At 42.2% G+C, this 22,130-nt stretch overlaps 1 protein-coding gene across 3 annotated transcripts; it reads left to right on the forward strand.

Moving 5' to 3' along the window:
• Window positions 1-8,257: 8,257 nt before the first annotated feature.
• Window positions 8,258-20,342, forward strand: Gmfb (glia maturation factor beta). 3 transcript variants are annotated; one of them, XM_028873587.2, is made up of 7 exons: window positions 8,258-8,423; window positions 14,137-14,233; window positions 15,643-15,692; window positions 16,209-16,258; window positions 16,813-16,898; window positions 17,596-17,669; window positions 19,367-20,342. In XM_028873587.2, the coding sequence occupies exons 1-7, from the start codon at window positions 8,421-8,423 to the stop codon at window positions 19,436-19,438; spliced, it is 432 nt and encodes a 143-aa protein (XP_028729420.1). In that variant the 5' UTR covers window positions 8,258-8,420; the 3' UTR covers window positions 19,439-20,342. The 3 variants fall into 3 exon arrangements, with proteins under 3 accessions (XP_028729420.1, XP_028729421.1, XP_037064494.1); XM_028873588.2 differs by having other exon boundaries at window positions 8,259-8,423; window positions 16,816-16,898; XM_037208599.1 differs by lacking the exons at window positions 8,258-8,423; window positions 14,137-14,233 and adding an exon at window positions 14,253-14,507.
• The last annotated feature ends 1,788 nt before the right edge of the window (window positions 20,343-22,130 follow it).

Here is a 22,130-nt window from a genome sequence, read left to right on the forward strand (position 1 = left end):
CTTTTATTTATTCTCCTCAAATTAGAATTAGCCAGACCTTTGAGGGCTTTTAAGTAACTAATTTTTGTTTGTTCATTAGGAGACTATTTTAAGTACAGGAAGTAGCTTATAAATGTCTGCTCCCTTTCCTTACCCTTAAGGGTCAGTACCTCACCGTAGCCTCCCGGAAGTCTCTCACAAAACCACATTTATCTCTTTTACTAAAGCCCTAAAGGCCTAGTTACAACAGAGGTGGAGGAAACACCGCCCCCACCACAAATCCCACTCTGTTAGGGAGGAAGAGAGGGAAAATGAGCCTTAGAAGCATGACTACAGGACCCGGCCATACTCCTAAGCCACCCGGAAATTCATGCTTCAAAAAGATGAGTTAACTTTGTCTAATGGCCTTGACCAAATAACTATGCATTTTCTAGAGTACTGCTATTTGAGAAGCTTGTTTCTATATGATTTTTCATTAGTAGATATTGACTTGTGTTTATTTAGTCTGGGCTCAGTTGTTGAAAATGTTTTCATTACTATACCCAGCACTACGGTGAATATCCATAAAGCTAAATTACTTCTTTAGGCTCTATCACTAAGGTAGGACTTTTTAAAATGTGTGTTTTAAACATTTTAGAGACTAGAGTCTAGAAATGCTGTGTCAAACATACAACCACACCATTCCAACTGCAGCTTGAACCAAATTCTTGGCCACACTGAAGGCAACTTTGTTAAAATAAAATAAAAAGGTATCTTTATTGTGAAACAAAAATCCAGGAAGTTGCCGGTAAAGTTAAACATTAAACAGAGATAGGATGTTGCTGCGGCTCAAACTCTATTGAACTTACAGTAAAGAGATTTAAGATGTAAGAGCCTAATCCGAGCACTCAGGGAAGCAGAGGCAGGTGGATCTCTGTGAGTTCGAGGCCAGCCTCATCTATAGAATGAGTTCAAGGACAGCCAGAGAGAAGCCCTGTCTTAGAAAGAGAGAGAGACAGAGAGACAGACAGACACAGAGACAGAGACAGAGAAGAGGACTGGATTGTGGGGGCTCTGACCTAACCAGCAGAATAACCCTTTTGATGGGTTTATAATTCGATGACATTACTATGAAGTGGTGGAATCTTTCAGAGGTAGGGCCTGATTGGAGTTATCAGGTCACTGGGGGAATAGCCATGGGAACTCTATCTTGTCCCTTTCTGCATCTCTTTCCTGGCTGCTATGGAGTGGTCAGCTTGGATCTGCCATACCCTCCTGCTATGATATTCTGCTCTCGCCATGGCCAAGAGACAGTAGAGTCAGCTGGCATACACTGAAACCATTGAAACCGTGAGCCAACTAGACCTTCGCTGGAATGTTGTTACTGGGATTTAAAAACAAACAAACATCATCTACTGGGAAAAGATAAACAGTAGCCAAAGAGCTTTCAACAAGACAAAGGCAAAATGACAGGTTCTGTTAGAAAAGGTACCTGGAGCTATGAGGACTTAACATGGGGAAATGGAAGAATACGAGGTAGAGATAAAACAGATGTTGGACATGAGATCTGACAGAAACAGGTTTGCCAGTCTAAGGAGCAGCCTGTTCCTGTAGAATGCAAACAGACAAGGATAGTTATGGTTGCATCCCAACAACAACAAAAGACCATACGATTACATACAGCATTGTGAGGACCAAGGATGTCGTTGATCGAATACTTGCTGGCATACTTCAAGACCGGGGTCAATTCTCACTACTTAGTGAAGCCAGGCATAGTGGTGCATATCTGTAATTCCAGCCCAAGAGAGATGGAGGCCAGACTCTCAGAAGTTCAGCATTATACTTGGCTACATTGTGAGTCTAAGACCAGCCAGGGTTGTGTGAGACCTTGTCTGGAGAGAGACAGAAAGAATGTTTTTTGTTTTTTTGTTTTGTTTTGTTTTTTGCATTTTTTTTCTAACTTGATTATGCAGTTCTCCGGCATGAACTTTGTAGATGACAACACTGTGTTGAGATGTCAAAAAGTTGGGCACACCTGCCAGTGTAGCACAGACAAAGGCCCGGAGATGGGAAGTTGAGAAACTGAAAGGTTAGGCTGGGTGAAGTATGGAGAACTAGGAGAAAGGTAGGGCCCTGGCCAAATAGGGGGTCTTGCATTTTAACTGCTTACACTACAGCTACCCACTACAATATACCCTAAGAACAACTGAATCACAAGGCTGCCAATGTATCTGAGTTTTCAGTAAATCGCTGTGGCTGGTGTACAAAACGGCTGACAGGAAGGACAGGAGATTGTATGTAAGTAATGGGACACCAGCTACTAGATTATTTCAAAAAGCCAGGCACGGGTCTGGAGAGATGGCTCAGCAGTTAGGAGCACTGGCTGCTCTTCCTAGAGCTCCTGAGTTCAATTCCCAGCACCCACAAGGTGGCTCATAACCATCTGTAATGAGATCTGGCGCCCCCTTCTGGCCTGCAGGCAGAACACTGTATACATAATAAATAAATTTTAAAAAATACAAACAAACAAACAAACAAACAAAAAAGCCAGGCAGGAAAGCTTGGTGACTCTGATTAAGATAGTGACAAGGACTTTTAGAAGAGTGGATTCTATTTTTTCTCCATCTGTAAATAACAGAAAACCAAGAGATATAATTACAATTTCCACTGAAAGTCCAGATGTGGCCATGAAAAGCCAACACTGGGTTCTGTTGTGGGAGGAACCCAGATGCGGCGAGCTCCTCAACCAGCGAGGAAGAACGACCACCACTCGAGGATTCTTCTCAGATCACACTTTATTGGAGCACCTCTTGATTAAGGGAGAGCAGGAGGTGAGGGGCCCTGAGGACTAAAATGCCACTGCTTATAAAGGGAATCAGGCAAACGTGCCGTACTGTGATTGGGTCCCACCAGAATACAAGCACGGGGAGCCACGGGATAGGCTGAGGACATAAGGTCAATTACCATACTCGTGCATCATAGCCAAATATGGAGTTGTTTACAGCTAGGCTACCAGGAAGCCAGCGCCATCTTAGAATGGCGGCTCCCTACACCCAGACTCCTGTTTGGTTCCACTATTCACGGCCCCCATTCCTCAGGTCTTTTCACGGTCTATTATGAAGGGGCCACCATCCTGTCTGTATCCTTGCTACCACGGAGAAGGAAAAATGGGAGACAACTTCATCTGAAGAAGATTCCAGGGACATATCACACATTCCATTGACCACAAGTCAGCTTTGTGTCTGAATTTAGCTGCAAGGAAGTTTGAAAAAAAAAAAACTACAGACTTTACTCAAGGAAATTATGTGTTTGGTTAAAGACTAGAGTTCTAATACTTAAAAGGGAGATGCGGGGTAAAACGGAACTAGAAGGCTCTCCTAGGTGAGGTTTATGGGATTTAATCAAGGCATGTGGGCATAGAAGGGGAGCAGGAATGAGGTTCCGGGTTCTGCCAGGAAAAGAATGTACCCAATCATGCTCTACTGACAGATTCTCTGCTGTCACCCTGTTTCCATTCACCTCAGTTCTTCTCTAAGCATAGACCTTAAATGGAATACACTAACAGTCATCACCACACTGGTGATGGATGCAGGTTTATGCAGCTAACTTGGGAGATCCATTCTATCAGTTCGAACACAGAATTGCAATGAGGAAGTGAAGTATAAGGCCCGGCAAGATTCCCCTCAAAATTTAAGCTTAATTCAAACCAGAGTACTTCACGCTTCAAATTTACCCTACCACTGAAAATACAAGGAGGATGGCATGGCCTTTTAGGTACTGATTCCATAGAAGTGAGAGTACGTGTGGAGGATGGGGCAGTGTTAAGGTTGGGTTTTTCTTAATTAATTAATTTATTTTATGTATACAAATGCTCTATCTGCATGTACACCTTTCTGTCAGAAGAGAGCATCAGATCCCACCACAGATGGTTGTGAGCCACCATGTAGTTGCTGGGAACTGAACTCAGGACCTCTGGAAGAGCAACCAGTGCTCTTCAGCTCTGAGCCATCTCTCCAGCTCCTCCCTGTCCCCCTTTTTGGAAAGGTGGGGACTCATGATGGCTCGGTGGTGAACAGCACTGGCTGCTCTTGCAGAGTCCACAGTTCCATTGCCAGCACCCACATGGCAGCTCACAGCCTTCTGTAATTCCAGTTCCCAGGATTGGGATGCAGTCTTCTGGCCTCTGCTGGCACTTGCACTCATACATACATAGACATAAATTAAAATAAATCTTTTCTAAAACTTTTTTTTTTAAGGATGGGGACTTACTATGTTGCCCAGGCTATCTTGAACTCTTGAGTTCATGCAATCCTCTGCCTCAGCCTCTAAAGTAGCTAGGACTACAGGAAAGCACTATTGTGCCTAGCTAAAGGGACAGCTAATCTTAAAATTCGTGAAATAAACTATGTGCAGATCCCAGAGTTGGCTAGACCTATTGTCTTAGTTAGGGTTACTATTGCTGTGATGGAACACCGTGACCAAAAAGCAAAATGGGGAGGAAAGGATTTATTTGGCTTATACTTCCATATCACTGTTCACCATAGAAGGAAGTCAGGATAGTTCGGGTCACTGCCCACTACCTCCCCAGTGCTAGAGTGACAAACCTTGACCGATACACATGGCTTTGAACTTGGGTCTTTGTGCTTTACACAGCAAGCGATTGATTGAGCCATCTCCCCAACCCTAACTGATCTAGTTTTGTTCTTGAACGCTACTCCCGTCCCAAATAGTATGGGTGTGAAGGAAGAGAGGATCATGGGAACTTACATTTATAAACTGAAGGTCTTATTAATAGTTGGGTCTGGGGTGATGGCTTCCCTGTACACTGGTGAAGGCCTCAGTTCAGATCTCCGGAATCCGTGGGAAAGCCAGACTGAGTGGGTCACCCTAGAGGTTGTGTAGCAAGGTGAAAGAAGAGACAAGTGAATCCCTAGAGGGTCTTGAGCCAGGTAGCCTGGCATGTGCAGCAGCAGGAAGAGACTCCTGTGAAGACTGGCACCTGACGATGTCCTTTGACCTTCACGTGTATACTGTGGAATGCATGTACCTGTGGCAAACACATGTACACAGGGCTGGAGAGATGGCTCAGAGGTTAAGAGCACCGATTGCTCTTCTAGAGATCCTGAGTTCAATTCCCAGCACCCACATGGTGGCTCACAACCATCTGTAATGAGATCTGGCACCCTCTTCTGTATAGATAATAAATAAATAATTCTTTAAAAACAAAACAAAAAACAAAAAAACACATGTACACACACATTGTAGCAGGACAGGTCCATAGGGTCGAGGAAATTGGCTCAGACCAGTTGCCAAGGCATGCACATAACGTACTCCTTATGAGCCAACCTGGAGTCTGCCTGAGGGCCTAGCAACAGTTGCTGTCAGAGTTCCTGATTGTGCCCAGCCAATGAGGGATGACCACACAGACTGGGAGCTGGGAGGAGGATATATAAGGCCTTCCCTGTTATTGAATAAATGAGCTCATTATTTGCCTTCAATGAACTCCTGGTGTCTGTGCCGTTGATGCTGTGCCTCCTCATCCCCCCCCCCCCCCCACCCCGGGGGAACTATTAGAATCCAAGCAACAACACATGAAGATTTTTAAAAAGAATTTTTTTCTTTTTTTTTTTTTTTTTTTAGTTTACACTTCTAAGAATATGGTCTCTTTCAAGAAAATTCTTGTGGTGATATATTGTGTACCCTAATAAAATTTGCCTGAAGAGAACAAAATAAGCCACTAGATTAAACATAGAGGCCAGACGTTGGTGGCATACACCTTTAATCCTAGCCCTTGGGAGGCAGAGATCCCTGTGGATCTCTGTGAGTTCAAAGCCACCCTGGACTACATGAGATTGACTCAGTCTAGGAAAAAAACAGAGCCAGGCGGTGGTGGCTCACACCTTTAATCCCAATACTTGGGAGTCACACGCCTTTAATCCCAACACTAAAAAGGAGGTGATATGGTGGGCAGAGAAAGGTATATAAGGTGTGAGGTGACAGAAACTAAAGCTTTTAGGCTGAGGAGTTGATGAGGTAAGAGGTGGTGGCTGTGGCTTGCTCTGCTTCTCTGATCTTTCAGCTTTCACCCCAATATCTGATCTGGATTTTTTATTAAAAGACTAAATTAGATTACAAATTCTATCTTCCGCCGGGCGGTGGTGGCGCACCCCTTTAATCCCACTCAGGAGGCAGAAGCAGGTGGATCTTTGTGAGTTCGAGGCCAGCCTGGTCTACAAAGTGAGTTCCAGGACAACCAGGACTGTTACACAGAGAAACCCTGTCTCGAAATACAAAAACCAAATAAACAACAAAAATTCTGTCTTCTCCTTTCTTTCCTCCCTTATCTCTTGCTTCTCCTAAAATGACAGTCCAACGACAGCAAGTGCTCATGGGATGTCGTGGTGGGTGGGGCAGGAAAAGGAGGGCTCAGTTCTGTACCATACTCATAGATCCTCACCAAGTTGAAGAAAACTTTTGACTTTCTGTCTAGGCGATACCCAGTGCTGAGATCTGAGGCTCCAGCCACTAACCTGTGTCAGTAAAGCCTGCAGAAACATGCAGCCTCGGAGCTCTGCCGGTCTGCTAGACTCCTCAGGGGTATGTTATATGAACACAAAGATTCTCCTACATGTCACATGCAGGTTTCAGGGGGTATCTTAGGACAGCAGATTAGGCCACTTCTGCTGCTAAATACATCTCCACCATGTTAAAAGTGGTATACTGTCAAATTCAAGGCCTCTCCCCAGGGAAGAGGATTTTCTCTAATACCCCACCAATCTGGATCCTTTTATGACTACACCTTTCCCTCTGCCATTTCAGGCTGGAGGAGGACGGCCAGAACAGGAAGTAAGGCTCTGCAGGTCCTGCAACCTTCCCCCACCCCAGATTCCACAGATCCAAAGCAGAGTGCTTTTCCTTCTGGCTACTTTGTCTCAGCTTCCCTAAGGAGTGGTGTACAGGAAATTCCACTTTACCATTACCAATATCTGGACTTTTAAAAACTGCCAATAGAGCTTCAAAATTGCCTAAGACCCCTTCCCTTGAAAATGTCTGGTTTTCTAGGACTGGTGCGATGGTTCAGCAGTTAAGAGCACTGGCTGCTCTTCCAAAGATTCTGTGTTCAGTTCCCAATAACCACACGGTGGCTTACAACCATCTGTAATGGCATCTGATGCCCTCCTCTGGCATGCAGATGTACACGCAGACAGAACACTCACAGATAAAAATAAATAAATAAAATTTAAACGAAAAGTAGAAATAAAAAAAGAAAAAGAAAATGTCTGTTTTTTTTTTACTATGATTGTAGTTTGGAGATCCAAAACTCTGTTTTTAGAAATCAAAGTTGCTCTTTGCTTTCCTTTCGTCTTCCCTCCCTCCCTTCTTTCCAGTCTTCTCTTATTTTTTTTTAATTATTTTATTACTTTGTGTGTATGGGTGTTTTGCCTGCTTGCATCAGGTGCATGCAGTGGCCCTGGAAGCCAGAAGAGTGCATTGGATCCCTTGGAGCTGGAATTGCACTGGGAGCTACCACGTGGATGAGTTCTGGAGATCCAACCAGAGGACCAGTGCTTTTAACTGCGGAGTCATCTCGAACCCCCATTCTTTCTTCTTTTTGAATTTCTGATGCCACAGTTCTATTAATTTTTTCAGGATAAAAGTTACTTCTGGATGACCAAGGAGAAAGTCCCAAAGGGATATAAAATATTAAAGTATTTTAAAAATCTCTCACTTTTTTTTTTTCGTAAAGTTGCCAACCTTTTCATTCATAGTCTTTCTTGTACCTCATATTCTTTCATAGAAGCACAAATTTAATCTCCGTTTTGGAATACCAATAGTAATAATAAAAAGAAAAAGGTTGTAACTTTTAGTGTCATACTTTAGTTTCAGAATTCAATTTGGCAGTGACTTGAAAGTAAGAGCCCGCATGATCACCATTTATTCATTTTATGAATTCTATTTGGAAAAGAAATGTATTCAGCAAGTTCTGGAAAACAGGCAGGGTCAGGAACGGCACTCTGGGACAGGTTGGAAGGATGGAAGCCGTGCCTACGTTTGTAAAGCATTCAATCTGGAAGTAAGCTGTAATCAACACGCACATTTACCACTAAAATCATTAACTCGGGTTTGTCATCACGAACTTCCTGCCGTGGAGGCTTTTCGAAAATGTAAAGACACCAAGAACCTGTGCACCGAGGCGAGGCTCATTCCGCGGTAACTGGGAGGGCGGAACATCCTTTCCTTTAAAGAGGCCCAGGGGGCCGCCGGCGTACGCGTTTTTTGCTGAATTTTGGGCCTCGCCGCCCGCCGTCCGCCGTCACGTGCGGGCCGCAGCGGCCGCGTAGTCAGGTGGGGACGGCTGAGCCGGGTGCCAGCCAAGGCAGGAAGGGAGGCGGCTGTCGAGCCATTCTTAAAGGGGCCCCGAGAGATCCTACGGCGACGGGCCGCCGACGGCCGGAAGGAAAATGGTGAGTGGCGGCGGAGGGCGGCACCGCGGGGCTGGGCGGGCTGGGCGGGCTGGCCGGCCCTTCCCGACCTCCAGCCGCGGCCTGGAGGACCCCCGCGCCGCGGGCCGGCGGTTGGAACGTGGCCTCCGCGTGCGCAGGGCTCTGGCCCTTGTGGTCCCCGCGGCGGAACGGGCTGGGCCCGAGGGGCGGCGTTGGTGGCCAGCGCTTGGGTTCTGATGGCCTCTTCTGGCCTCGTCCCGGCTCCGTTCTGCTCGCGTCCCCCCAGAGTCCCGCTGAATTGCGCTTGATCTCCGCATTCTTCCAGTCGAGGCCGTTGGAACCCATGTGACCCGAGGGGCTCTGGCTTCGCCTTTAAGCAGCTGTCAGAGATTTAGTTTTGCGGCGCCTGGGGGCCGTGGCTTCTGTTTCCCTTGACGATGGACCCCAAGCATAACATAAAGTGGAGGTTTAAGTCAGTTGCCATCAGGGATCTTCTGGATCCTTTTAAAATACGACCAAGTTCCATGGAAACAGCAACAGGAAGACACTGTTGTTGTCTGTAACTCCTCTCTTGGGAACCGCTTCCATCTAGCTGCTAGATTGTAGCAGATCTTACCGTGGTCACTGAACCCAGGAAACTCGTGGGTTTTCATCATTACGACTTTTAAGCCACATTCCAGGGTGCTGACAACTCAGGTTTGAAGTATTCCTTTCTTCATGCTTCCCCCTAGGCTTCTGGATTCAGAACTCCTGGCTTTCCTCCTACTTCTGCTGATGCATCTGTTTCCCTTGGATTCCGCTCTCCATTTCCTGGTCTGTGCTCAAAAGAGCCCTAGGCTCCATCCTGAGGCTTCATTTTCTATTGTATTTCCCTTTGCTGAATTCCTGGCTTCGGTTACCACCTACTTTGAGTTGACTAGTGAGTTCCTATCTCTGACCTTACTGCTGAGATCCAACCAGAAGTTATATTCCACTTTTTTGTTAATATACTCAGGAAGCATGGCACCACGCCATGCCACAGAGGCTCTTCAGTTTGGCCCAAAAGAACTCGTAGTTTCCCCCTCACATCTGGTCTTCCTCCAGCCAGAATTCTGTAACTTGGTTAAAGGTCCCATTTGTTTCTGCTACACAAGTCATACGTCTTTGTAAGCCTTTATTTCCTCCATATTGAATCTAGCCCAATTCCTATGTAGTGGTTAAGAGAAAGAGCTGTAAAGGTCAGGTTACCTGGTTGCTTCCTGAGTCCATTACCTATACATCGTTGATTTGGGGGAAGATGCTTGTAGCCTGTCTAAGCCTTACATTTCCTGCCAAATGGGGATGGTGTTAGTGTAGGTGAGATGGTTTGGAACATGAAGCAGGAATCAGCCTCATGCTCCAGACGTGGGGACTTAACTGATGTCACTCACTTCTTTATGCTGCTCTGCAATCTCTCAGCTGCTTGTCATCTCTTATCTGAAGTGGTCTTGCTGGTCACTGGTGCTGCCGTGTTCTTCTTGACTCTCTGCCTGTTTACTGCATATCATGACAAATACGATCTTATCAAAATTCAAATGTGGCCATATTGATAGCTTCCGTTTGCTGATGGGATAGAAATCTGAGTACCTACAGGCCATCACCTAGCCTTGGTTCTCGATCCTGTTCATTGTGGGGGCACCTTAGTCCCACTGTCATTTCATGATTTAGGCTGCCATGCTCACTTGAAGCACTTTAGATGGCTTTTACTGGGGCCACGATGTTCTTCACCACACATCAGTTTCAAAGCATCTTGTGGTTCTCCATTCTAACCTTTATCATAGGTGCCAGTTTTGATATAGATTTCTTCTCTACTAGTCTATAATGTAAGCTAGCACTTACACACCAATAAATGAACATTTGAGCTCAACTAAGTATCATTTGCCACCTAGAATTGTTTTTATAGCTTTGTACATTCTTAAACGCTTCCACATGTAAACGAGAGTAAGAGTTGGCTAAGCCTGAGTCCATTCCCTTCTCTCCCTCACCCTTTCCTTTTTAGAAGAGATAATCGATCCTCCTGCCTCAGTCTCTAAGTGCTGGGATTACAGACATGTGCTACCACACCTGGTTTCTGAGTCTTTCTTATAAAATGGGTTTTTGGCTTTGTTGTGGCATTGGGAAGGGAGAAAACACACTGAATTACATACACAGAGTAAATCAAAGCGTGTCTTCACCTTTGCCAACCATCACATCCTGGGGGCACATGAGGCAAGTCTTTTACAAATAGAGTTACACACTGAGTATGTCTGCATGAGTTTCCGAACCTGTGATGTCAAGCTTACATTTGTGGCTCTGATTATCAGGGTGTCAAATTGGCTTTGTCTAAATAAAAATCAAAAGTTTTTATTAGCTTCATTAATTCCATCTTTGATCAAAGTAGATTGAATCAGCTTCAGGCAGTTCCCTGTGACTTAGCATCTCTCTAAAGAGAAGTAGGAAACTGAAAATACATATCCCAGCAGTGGTTATTTTCTGTTGGCTAGTGCCCTTGGCTGGGGTATACTTCCCGATTGATTGTGTAATTGCACATCCTATGATACATGTCACATCTTACTATTAGTAGAGTTCAGAATTTTTTTTAAGTATTTATTTTTATTTCATTTGCAATGGTGCTTTGCCTGCATATATGTCTGTAGGAGGGTGTTGGATCCCCTTGAACAGGAGTTAACAGACAGTTGTGAGCTGTCATGTGGGTGCTGGGAATTGAACCTGGGTCCTGTGGAAGAGCAGTCAGTGCTCTTAACCACTGAGCCATTTCCAGCCCCTGGAGTTCAGAATTTAAAAGACAGTTAAAATGATGGTCATTTCCTGCTTTAGTGGATGCTGTCTTTAATCCAACAGAGGATCAAGCACCTAGGCTTCCATTACTATTTTTTAACTTAAAATTGGAAGCTTTAATGATTTGAGGTTCTGATGAGAAGTGTCCAAATTTTCTTGAAAGAGAAGGGGAGCCGGGCGGTGGTGGCGCACGCCTTTAATCCCAGCACTTGGGAGACAAAGGCAGACAGATCTCTGTGAGTTCAGGCCAGCCTGGACTACAGAGTGAGTTCCAGAAAAGGCGCAAAGCTACACAGAGAAACTCTGTCTCCAAAAACAAAAACAAAAACAAAAAAAGGAAGAAAGAAAGAAAGAGAGGGGGAAACTTCTCTATGAAAAGTCCAAAGTAAGTGAACTTTTTGCAACTTGACTCAAACCAACTGTAAAAAATGTAAAGCAATGAGGAGATCTGAACACTAATTAGGTGAGAGACTAGAATTCTGGGAGGGTTTTTAAAGCAGAACACCTTTACTATGTTTGTGTTTCTGGTGACACATGATGTCTTTCAAATGATGAATGGTGCAATATTGCCAGGTGAATGACTTGTAGCCTCTGGGTAAGACAGTCCTTTGGGGTGTTGTTGATGTATTGTGGGTAGCGAAATGCAGATGGTAGTGATTGGAGCTGGATGATTGATACATAGGATTTCACAATTCTATTCTCCACATTGGTGTGGTTTGGAAGGCTCTTTTCATTAATTTTATTTTTTTCCTTTTTTGGAGAGAGGGTCTCACTCTGTAGCCCCAGCTAGCCCCAAACTCAGAGATCTTTCTGCTTCTTCCTCTCTAGTATCAGCATAAAAGATGTGCACCATCGGGGGCTGGAGAGATGGCTCAGAGGTTAAGAGCACTGCTTGCTCTTCCAAAGGTCCTGAGTTCAATTCCCAGCAACCACATGGTGGCTCACAACCATCTGTAATGAGATCTGGCACCCTCTTCTGGCCTGTAGGGATACATGCAGGCAGAATATTGTATACATAATAAATAAATAAATCTTTAAAAAAAAAAAAAAGATGTGCACCATCATGCCTAGCTGATTTTGCAGTTTTACCTACTAAAGACATCATAGCATGGCATGGTGGCACACAATTGCAATAACTATGCTACTGGAGAGGCCAAAGCAAGGAGGATCCCAAGTTTGAGCCAGCTTGGACAACAAGAGAAGATCCCCTGTCAAAAACCAGCCAGCCGAGGGCGGGGTGATGGATGAGTATTTAAAGTAATTAATTACTGCACAAACACAAGGACATGAGTTTGAAGCCCTGGAACTATGAAGAGTCAGGCACTCTAGCAGGTGTCCATAATCTCAGTGATCCAACAGCCAGGTGGGAGGCAGAGGCAGGAGAATGCACAGAAGCTCACCAGCTAGCTAACCTTGCACATAGTATGCAGAGGGATCCTGTCTCAAATATTGGAAGACTAAGACTAGCACCCAAACTCATCTTCTAGCCTCCATGTGTACACTGTGGCACGTGTATGCCCAAATTCACACAAATATATGTATATGCACATACAGTTTCTATCTATGCACCGGAAGACAAAACCAGCTAACTAAACAACAAAACAGCTGGATATAATACTCATACCCTGGAATACTAGCATTTAGGAACCTGAGGCAAGAGACTTGCAAGTTCAAGGCCAACCTGAGGTACATAGTAAGCTCCAGGCCAACCTGGACTACCCACCAAGATCTCAAAACAAAAAGCAAAAACAAAGTAAAACAAAAATATAAAACTACTTCTGTCCTCTTGTTTGTGGTAATAAATTACACCACTAAAAGAAGAAAGCATTTAATGGTTTTCTTGCCAGATTTCTGGGGAAGATCTGTTAGTGTTTCTTCATAATCTCTAAGCGTTTCTTTTGGCTTTTGTATTTATTTCGTCTGCTTTTGTGTGTGTGTGTGTGTGTGTGTGTGTGTGTGTGTGTGTGTGTATTTTTTCTTTTTCAAAGAAACAGATTTATTGAGTATACTACAAGGGGCAGTGGGCTGGGTAGTAACCAGAGTATTGCCTGCTTTTTTGTCTCGTTGATTTTTTTTAAGACAGGGTCTCTCTACATAGCCCTGGCTGTCCTGGAACTTGCTCTGTAGACCAGGCTGGCCTTGAACTCAAAGAGATTCTGCCTCTGTCTCCCCAGTGCTAAGATTAAAGGCATGAGCCACCATGCCTGGCTTTTTTGTTTGTTTGTTTGTTTGTTTTTGTTCTGTCCTGGAACTCACTTTGTATACCAGGCTGGCCTCGAGTTCAAGTGATCCTCCTGCCTCTGCTCCTCCAGTGCTGGGATCAAAGGTGTGCACCACCATTGCCCGGCTAAAGATTTATTTATGAATGTATTTTATGTATATGAGTGCTCTGTCTTCGTGCACACCAGAAGAGGGCACCAGATCTCATTACAGATGGTTGTGAGCCACCATGTGGTTGCTGAGAATTGAACTCAGGACCTCTGGAAGAGCAGCCAGAGCTCTGAACTGCTGAGCCATCTCTCCAGCCCTCTTTTGTACATTCTTAATAGCTAATGTTATGTCTTTGTATTCACCTAAGATATAAATTGTTCATTTTTACTGTCAGGTTTATTTTTATTTTCCTCATAATTGTGAAACTCCAAAGCAGTAAAATGATTTTCCCGTGTTGCCACACAGTGTGAGATGCTGACACAGGTGACGGCCCTTCACTTCCACATTTCTTCCCTTCCTCTACTTCACATGAGATGCTTGTCAGTGTGTGCTTGGGTTCTGAAGTATTTATTAGCCAAAAAGAAAGTTAAAGTAAGCTTGCATTAGAGATGAACAGGTATGACTAACCCACGCAGATCCAAAGGGTGGTAGATTTGAAAGTTCTTTAACATGCACAAATATTGAAGTCATGACATTTTAAGTGTATGTATCCCCCTCTCTCTTGTAGAGTGAGTCTTTGGTGGTTTGTGATGTTGCTGAAGATTTAGTGGAAAAGCTGAGAAAGTTTCGTTTTCGAAAAGAAACCCACAATGCTGCCATTATAAGTAAGCTGAAGTTGCCTCAAAACTCTCTGACGTTAGTTTGTCTTCTCTTACAGTCCTTTGAATGTGCCGGGCCTCTAGACAGCAACAGTTCTTCCTTCACCTGCTGTACTTGTCACTGTTACCTCTGCAAGTTTAGAAACTGCTCCTTCTGTTGCCATAGATAGCACCCCCCCCCCCAGACGCTAACTGTCCTGATCACTGAGGAATGAGGGTTCATAGTGATCCATGAATCTTTATGTGGCTCCGAGGGCTAACATTTGCCCACACCTAAATGGTAAAGTTCAGCATTGAGCCTTATTCTAATTCTACACTAAACTTTAGTTTCAGGGAGAGTGCTTTACTTGTTTTCATAGCTAATACTTTGTGGGAGATGATTAAGAAAGATGAAGGAAGGTTAAGGGAGTGAAGTCATACTTTTACATAACAGAGATCCATCAGGCAGGTGTGTATCAAATCAGGTGGTGACACCTTATGAATTTTGGTTCTGTTACAAATAAATATTATCATGTGGTCCTGTGGGTCTCTTTTTTTTTTTTTTTTCTTTTTTTCTTTTTTTTAAATGTATGAGTGCTCTGTCTGCATGTATGCCTACATGCCAGAAAAGGGCATCAGATACCATTATAGGTGTTTTTGAACTACCATGTGGTTGCTGGGAATTGAACTCAGGACCTCTAGAAGAGCAGCCAGTGCTCTTAACCGCTGAGCCATCTCTCCAGCCCCTTTTTTGTTTGTTTGTTTTTTTTTTTTTTTTAATGGTGATATGGTTCTTAATGGGGAAAATGTATAATAGTGCCATTTACCCCAACGGACAAGGGTGTTTGAAGTCCTAATGTATGTCCTTAGGATTTAATGTGACTTTAGTGCAAACTCAAGCATAGTTAACTCTTTAGACAGGTAGAAAAGAATAAAGGCATAGAGGACCTAAGTTTACTCTGATTTGGATTTGGTTTATGTCAGTTATATTTGAACAGAAATTGAATTGGTAATTCACTTTCTTAGAATAATGACCATCTGCCATGAAACTGTAATGTTGGAGAAGCTAGGGGTCTTGGGATTTCTTTCTCCTAAGCCCTGGTGAGCTTTTCTTTGGCAGTTCTAACCATGTTGCACATAGATAGTCTCAGTCAGTTAGTCTTCCAAGCCTCCCTTTATTTAGACAGTTGCGCTGGAGTCCCAAAGTTCTCCATCCATGCAGTATGTGTGAGGAGTTGATAAGAGTCTAAATAAGCACGTTCCATGTTGGGAATTCTACCTGGAAATGTAAAGCTAATACTTACGTGTGTTTATGCTGTGTTTCTTGATGTCTTAGTTTTTGGTGCTCCCCTCCCTTCAAATAGACTAAAGCTGCATAGATTGGATAGTCAAGGTCACCAGAATCACACTTTACTTATACTGTATTTTCCTTGTAGTGAAGATTGACAAGGACAAACGCCTGGTGGTACTGGATGAGGAACTTGAGGTTTGTTTAATGAGCTAAATACAATTTCTATATTTAAGAAATTATTGTTGTCCAAACAATGCTATGTTAGTTACATGTACTAAAACAAGTTCTGGGCATCCTTAAATACATGCTAATTTTACATGAAAAGCATGGACTGATTGTTGGTTCCACATTGTCTTGCTGATTTAACTGCCTTCCTTAAAGCGTTAATGAGATCCAGTGTTGGAGGTCTGCACCTAGTAAAGATGAGTGAGCTTCCTAACAGATGAGCTGTGCACAGAGTGGTATCAAACTAACGCCAGCCACTGAGTGTTTAGTAGAATTCCTCTTTCCTCTGAGCTGCTGCTTTGTCACTCAGTGTCTCCTGACAATTGGAACATAAATATAGAAGGAACACTGTCCTTCAGCCCTGTGTTTTGTTAGTAGAAGTAATTTTGTGATGTGATAACAGATTCACAGCTCTGAGCAGAATGGGTGCTCAGTGGATCTTTGGGGAAGGACATGCTTCAAACTTTCTTTTCTCTCTGGTGCCAGGGCATCTCCCCAGATGAACTTAAAGATGAACTCCCTGAGCGGCAACCTCGATATCCTTTTCTAAGTGGTTTGGAAAGAGTTTTATTCGTCACCAGGATTTTATTTATGAATCCATTTGTTAAACTTCCAAAAGACATTTTATATGCCATGAAAACAGAATGGGGGACTGTTGGGAGAAGGAGGGAACAGTGAGGGGGAGGGAGGGACAAATGTGAGCAGAGTACTAAATGTATGAATGACTAAGAAGTTAATAAAAGGATAAAAACATATCTTAAAGGCCCCCCCTCCACATCATGACCACATTAAAATATGTATGCATGTAAGTAGATAAGAAAAAGGAAAGTTGATGTATTAGATTTCTTTTTAAACAATTCTCTTTAAATGTGCACATAGTAAAAACTGAGAAAGAAAAAGTCCACATTAAATCTGGACTTTTAACAAGTTTCTTTTTGAGAAACTACATGATTTTATAATTTGCCTTTGGGGCCTTTTTTGTAGAACGATATCAAAAGTGTGGTGTTTAATGAATAAGGCCATTCACTAGCTGAAGTGTTGACTGTTGCCTGTCTTAGAGCAGTGACTTTCGTTTCTTTAACTTGAGAAAAACCTTCATTGTGTATAGTTATAAATACCAACATGATGATGGAAGAGTTTCCTACCCTCTGTGTTTTATCTTCTCCAGTCCTGTTGGTGAGTCAGTCTCTTTAATAATGTGTACTTGGCTTTGATCCAATTGAACCATCTTCTGCTAGACAGATTTTTGCTATTTATAAAGATGAAATTGTTGAATAGCCTAAATTGAGGTCAGCTGATGTTTGTGTTTGTGCACACACCATGTACACTCTAGAGAGCAGGTACTGTAAAGTGTCTCTCAGGATGTACTTACCTCCGCTGGTTAATTCCTAGAAGTATAATTGTTGAGTTAAATCATACATTTTAATGATTCAGAAATACAATGACACCTTTTAGAATCAGAAGTATAGATTTTAGTCTTGTTTAAGTATGTGATCTTTGTTTGACCATGGTAATATGCTTATGTTTATCTTTTTAAAAAAAGGTTTAGTGATATACCTGTAATCTTGAAGATGGTCCTTGTACTATCAAAATTAAAATAGTGCTGAATAAAGTTTTAAGTGTCAAGACTCTAAAAATCAGAATCTATGGAAACCTAGAACCATTTTTAATGATCTGCTCCCTTTGAATTGTATATCTTTGTGCAGGCAATGCACAGTGGAAGAATCACAGTTTAGCCATGTACATTTAGACCAAAGCTTTTGTAAACTTAGTAGCAAAGGAAATCCTAAACAAATCTTTGTGAAAGATAAAAGTAATGGAAACCATTACCTTTTCAAAAGCTACCCTTTGTCTCTGTGCTGATGTCTTCCAGGATGCAAGCCTGAGCAGCAGATGATGTATGCTGGGAGTAAGAACAAGCTAGTCCAGACAGCTGAGCTAACCAAGGTAGTATCTGTGTTGGACATGCTTCCTTTAGAGTACAGGGTAACAGCTGAGCAGCTGATCCAGATATATTTTCTGTAGTTGAAGCCCTGTCGACTAATGTGGTCCATAGTATAAGGCTTTGTATTCGTGGGAAAGAGAACTGTAGTAATCTTTGAACCAATATGTGTTTTTAAAATAATTCAATTAGAAAAAAATAACTTTCAAAATGTGAGCAGCTTCAGAAAAGCTACTGTAACCATGCATGCATGGTGGTACATGCCTGTAAAGCCAGCACTGGGGAAGCTGAGGCAGAAGGATCATGAGTTCAAGGCTAATTTGGGCCACATAATTACCTTTTAAAAAAAAAAAAAAGAAGGGCTGGAGAGATGGCTCAGAGGTTAAGAGCACTGACTGCTCTTCCAGAGGTCCTGAGTTCAATTCCCAGCACCCACGTGGTGGCTCACAACCATCTGTAATGAGATCTGGCACCCTCTTCTGTGTACATAATAAATAAATAAATCTTAAAAAAAAAAAAGAAGAAGAAGAAGAAGAAGAAGAAGAAGAAAAGAAAAGGTCATGGTAACTGCTAAGCTAGTAAGTCTTTTATACTATCTGCACCCTAATGTACTAGATCTGATATTTCAATATACACATTACTTTCATAACTATGTAATCTCATTCTGTACAGGTGTTGAGATTGATGGTCCTATTTCTGTAAATAAGAAAACAGGCTCACTGGATACTGAGACTTACCCCCAAGCCTCACAATCTGAGCTTGATTCCTAGGACACACATGGTAGAAGCAGAGAACCAATTCCTTCATGATATCCTCTGACCTCCATACACATAGGGCTCATATGTACACGCATGTGCTTACACACAAACACACACACAAATACAGGTGTCATTTTAAAGGTAAAAATAAAGAAAAGCAGGTTCAGAAGATGAATGACTTGCTTAGGGTTGTGTGTTAGTTGGAGCTAAGATTCAAATTTACATCTGGTTCCACATCCCATTTGTGTGCTGTCATACCTCATCTCCCTCTAGCCTTGTGCTCTCTGGACTGTGAATTCAGATTCCTGCTGGATAACTCTAACTGTGGACTTTGAGTGTAGCCTTATCAAATTAGTCGACAGCTGGTGTTAACATCTGATACTAAAACTGTGGAAGATTGGCCTTATGTTTCTCTAGCTCCTGGCTAGGTTGATTTTAGATACGTATGCTTGGCTGTCTTTTCTAATGGGCAAGCTTTACATAATTGCTCTTTTAACATATATGTGCCGCTTTAGAATTTGTGGTTTTAAAAGAACATAGATTTTATGCCATCTTGATTACTACACTTTGGTAACTTAAGTATTTAGTACTGAAAAGAAGGTAAATATTAGCCAGGCAGTGATGGCACATGCCTTTAATCCCAGCCAGCACTCATGAGGCAGAGGCAGGTGGATATCTGTGAGTTCGAGGCCAGCCTGGTCTACAGAGCTAGTTCCAGGACAGCCAGGGCTGTTACACAGAGAAACCTTGTCTTGAAAACAACAACAACAAAAAGAAGTTAAGTATTACCAAAAAGGGACATCTAATTTACTCAGATTAAGTCATGGTCGTGACCAATATGAAGGAAACAGAATGTGGTATTTAATACTCAGTACAATGTAGGGATTTTTTTTTTTAAAGTGATGGAATATGACTTCAGTTTGTTTGTTTTTTCCTTCCTTAAGGTATTTGAAATAAGAAACACTGAAGACCTAACTGAAGAATGGCTACGTGAGAAACTTGGATTTTTCCACTAATGTGAACTTCTGTGTTTCTAAAGTATTTATGTATTAACCTGACCATACTGGAACCAGACATAAATAGTTAATTTATGCCTAAAAATGCACTGTTACTTACAGTCTGTTTCCTGCAGTAAAGAAACTTCATTTGTGCAGTTTGAACAAAGGGAAATCATCTTCATAGTAACGGAACTTTGTGAAGTGTTTCCTTGTGTTTGTCATTGTTAGCTGGACCATTGTTCTCCGGGGTGACTAATTTCTGTAATTTATGATTCGGAATGACTGTTTGCAGACACTATTGGAGGGGGGTATTAGACTGTGATGGACACAGGTCCTCCTTGGCCCTCTCCTGGGCACTGGCAGTTTAGAGTGCAGAGAGAAGAACCTCATCGCTTGGCACATCAGCCAGGTTCATGGGCTAAGGTGACTGATGCTGAGCCAGGAGTCATGACTGCAGAGCCTCTGCTGCACTCCCTAGTCCTCCTTCGCTCTTGGTCTCCTGTAGCTGTTTAATCAAGTGTAGAAACTACATCAATCACTCGTTCTTAAGGTCTGGGAGTTGGATTTTATGGTAGAGTTATGATTATTAGTTTTTCTTCTTAAGGGAAGTAGAATTCTAGTCTTAGAAACTGGTGAGTTATAGAATCAAGGGCTTCGTTCCTGGTTGTGTCACTAATAGGGAGCTTAGAATGTAGCTTGGTAACACTATAAAGCATCTCCTAATGTCTTGTGAGCACTGTTTAAATATGTTAATACTGTGCCTTTGATTTGTCAGCATTAACATTAGCTTAAGACTTCTACACTGCCAGTATTCTAGATTTGGTGAAATTAATACTTTTCTAAAGGGTTCAAGTAAAACAATTTTCTAATATGTATAACTGAAGTTTGTAATAAAACCAACTTGTTATTTTTAAAATTCCAACTGTCTGCCCAAAGTCATGCATATATATGGTAGGTGGAGTTATAATTCGGGGTATATTTACTGTTAGTTTTGTGCCATATGTAAGCATTATTTAAAAGTTTGGTCATAGTTAATAACACATCAATAGATGTCATACCTTTTATTCTCAATGTCAGAAGAAATCCTAATGTGGACAAAGCCAGTCATGTTAGGTGGTGACACCATTGTTAGGAAGCGAGGCTTATAATGTACTTGCAGTTATTATGTTACACTTGAGAAACCATGTCAGAAACTGCTAAGGAATAATTTGATTTGAAGAGACTGTAGAGGCTGACCAAATTTTTATATTAAGAAAGTAATTATTTTGAGCTGAGCAGTGGTAGTGCACACGCCTTTCATTCTAGCACTTGGGAGGCAAAGGCAGACGGATCTCTGAGCTCGAGGCCAGCCTGGTCTACAGAGCAAGTTCCAGCACAGCCAGGACTACACAGAGAAACCCTGTCTCGAAAAACAAAACAAACAAACAAAAAAATCATTTCAAAACTAGCAAAAGCATTATTATGTTGGCACGTGTTCATTGCAAAATATTTGTCTTGTTTAGGGCTCTGTGCCAGCTTTACTGGAGGAAAGATGGTTTTCACAGTGGAATAGGGTGTGCTGTATTCCTAGCTGTGTGGTCATGAACCTGTGTGTCAGGAAGCAGTACAAGTGCTAGAGAAGGTGTTTGCATTGGCTATGAATGGAAATAAAGTTGCTTTATTTCGGTTTCTGGAGAGTGAGAAAACTTCACCCAAGAAGTGTAAGAGTTCACTATATAGGTATTTTGTTATGGGCTAGAGAATAGCTTGCTTATAATCCTACAGAAAGCAAATGAGATCCAAGTAGAGAGTAACTTTAATGTTTTTTGAATGAAGCAAATAAGCTTTTGTTTCACCTGACTGCATAAGTACTCTGTTGAAAGTAATGCTGCAAGAGTGTACATTTTTAATGCAGTTCTTCATTTGGGCTTGCGTATTTGATTTTGGAAATTAGACCTGCCAAACACAGGATCTTACCTCCAGATCTCTAGCAGCAACACAGAGGGTGGTCCTTTTTAAGCTTGCCTGACCCTTCCCAAGAAATGTGCCTTCTGCAAGGCCGCATATTGGATTGGGGCATCAATAGAACATTTATATTCTGTCTGTCCTTATGCAGGTTTGTAAGTCTTACGCTCCAAAGTAGTTCTCAAATATTTATGTAAGTTTCCCTTTACATTCTTTTAAAGTATTTTTATTATTCTTTTTCTACCTTTCCATAAAGAGTATGTCCAGATTTCATAATTCCAGCTTTTACACTCCATGTCTTTCTGGAACAACCATTCCCACTCCGCCTTAAATCTTAATCTTTCCTTTTTGTAAGCCACTCTTTCCAGGAACCTCTTTGTTTTCTAAGTCAGCTTTGGTTTGGAATTTCTGATCTTATCTAAGTTGTGCATAGCATCTAATGTCAGAACCAACTAAGAATCACAGTATGTATTTAATAAGTTTTTGTGACACAGAAGTGACGTATGAAGAAAGGTATTCTCAGGTTCCTGTGCTGAAATTCCAAAATGTCTGACTTTTGAACAGTAATCACTTTGTTCTGATACTGAAACAATTATGTTAGGAAAAAAGCTGGTTGACTGTTTTGTTTAATGGACTTCTGAAATCTGAATTGTCTATCTGGATGCCTAGTGCAGTTAAACATTCTCTTGTGTGAGGGCTGCTGCTAGATTGTTTGTCATTAGTAAATCATTTGTTGCAAAATGTGTGTGAGCATTTTCCCTCCCTT

The sequence above is a fragment of the Peromyscus leucopus genome, chromosome 9 (assembly GCF_004664715.2).
Source record: "Peromyscus leucopus breed LL Stock chromosome 9, UCI_PerLeu_2.1, whole genome shotgun sequence".
NCBI classification, from domain to species: domain Eukaryota; kingdom Metazoa; phylum Chordata; class Mammalia; order Rodentia; family Cricetidae; genus Peromyscus; species Peromyscus leucopus.

Bases quoted from the DNA above. Each gene is read 5' to 3' on its own strand.
- Gmfb (XM_028873587.2), top strand. The intron at 15,693-16,208 runs GTTTGTTTAATG...CTCTGGTGCCAG, and splicing joins TACTGGATGAGGAACTTGAG to GGCATCTCCCCAGATGAACT. The intron at 17,670-19,366 runs GTAGTATCTGTG...TCCTTCCTTAAG, and splicing joins AGACAGCTGAGCTAACCAAG to GTATTTGAAATAAGAAACAC.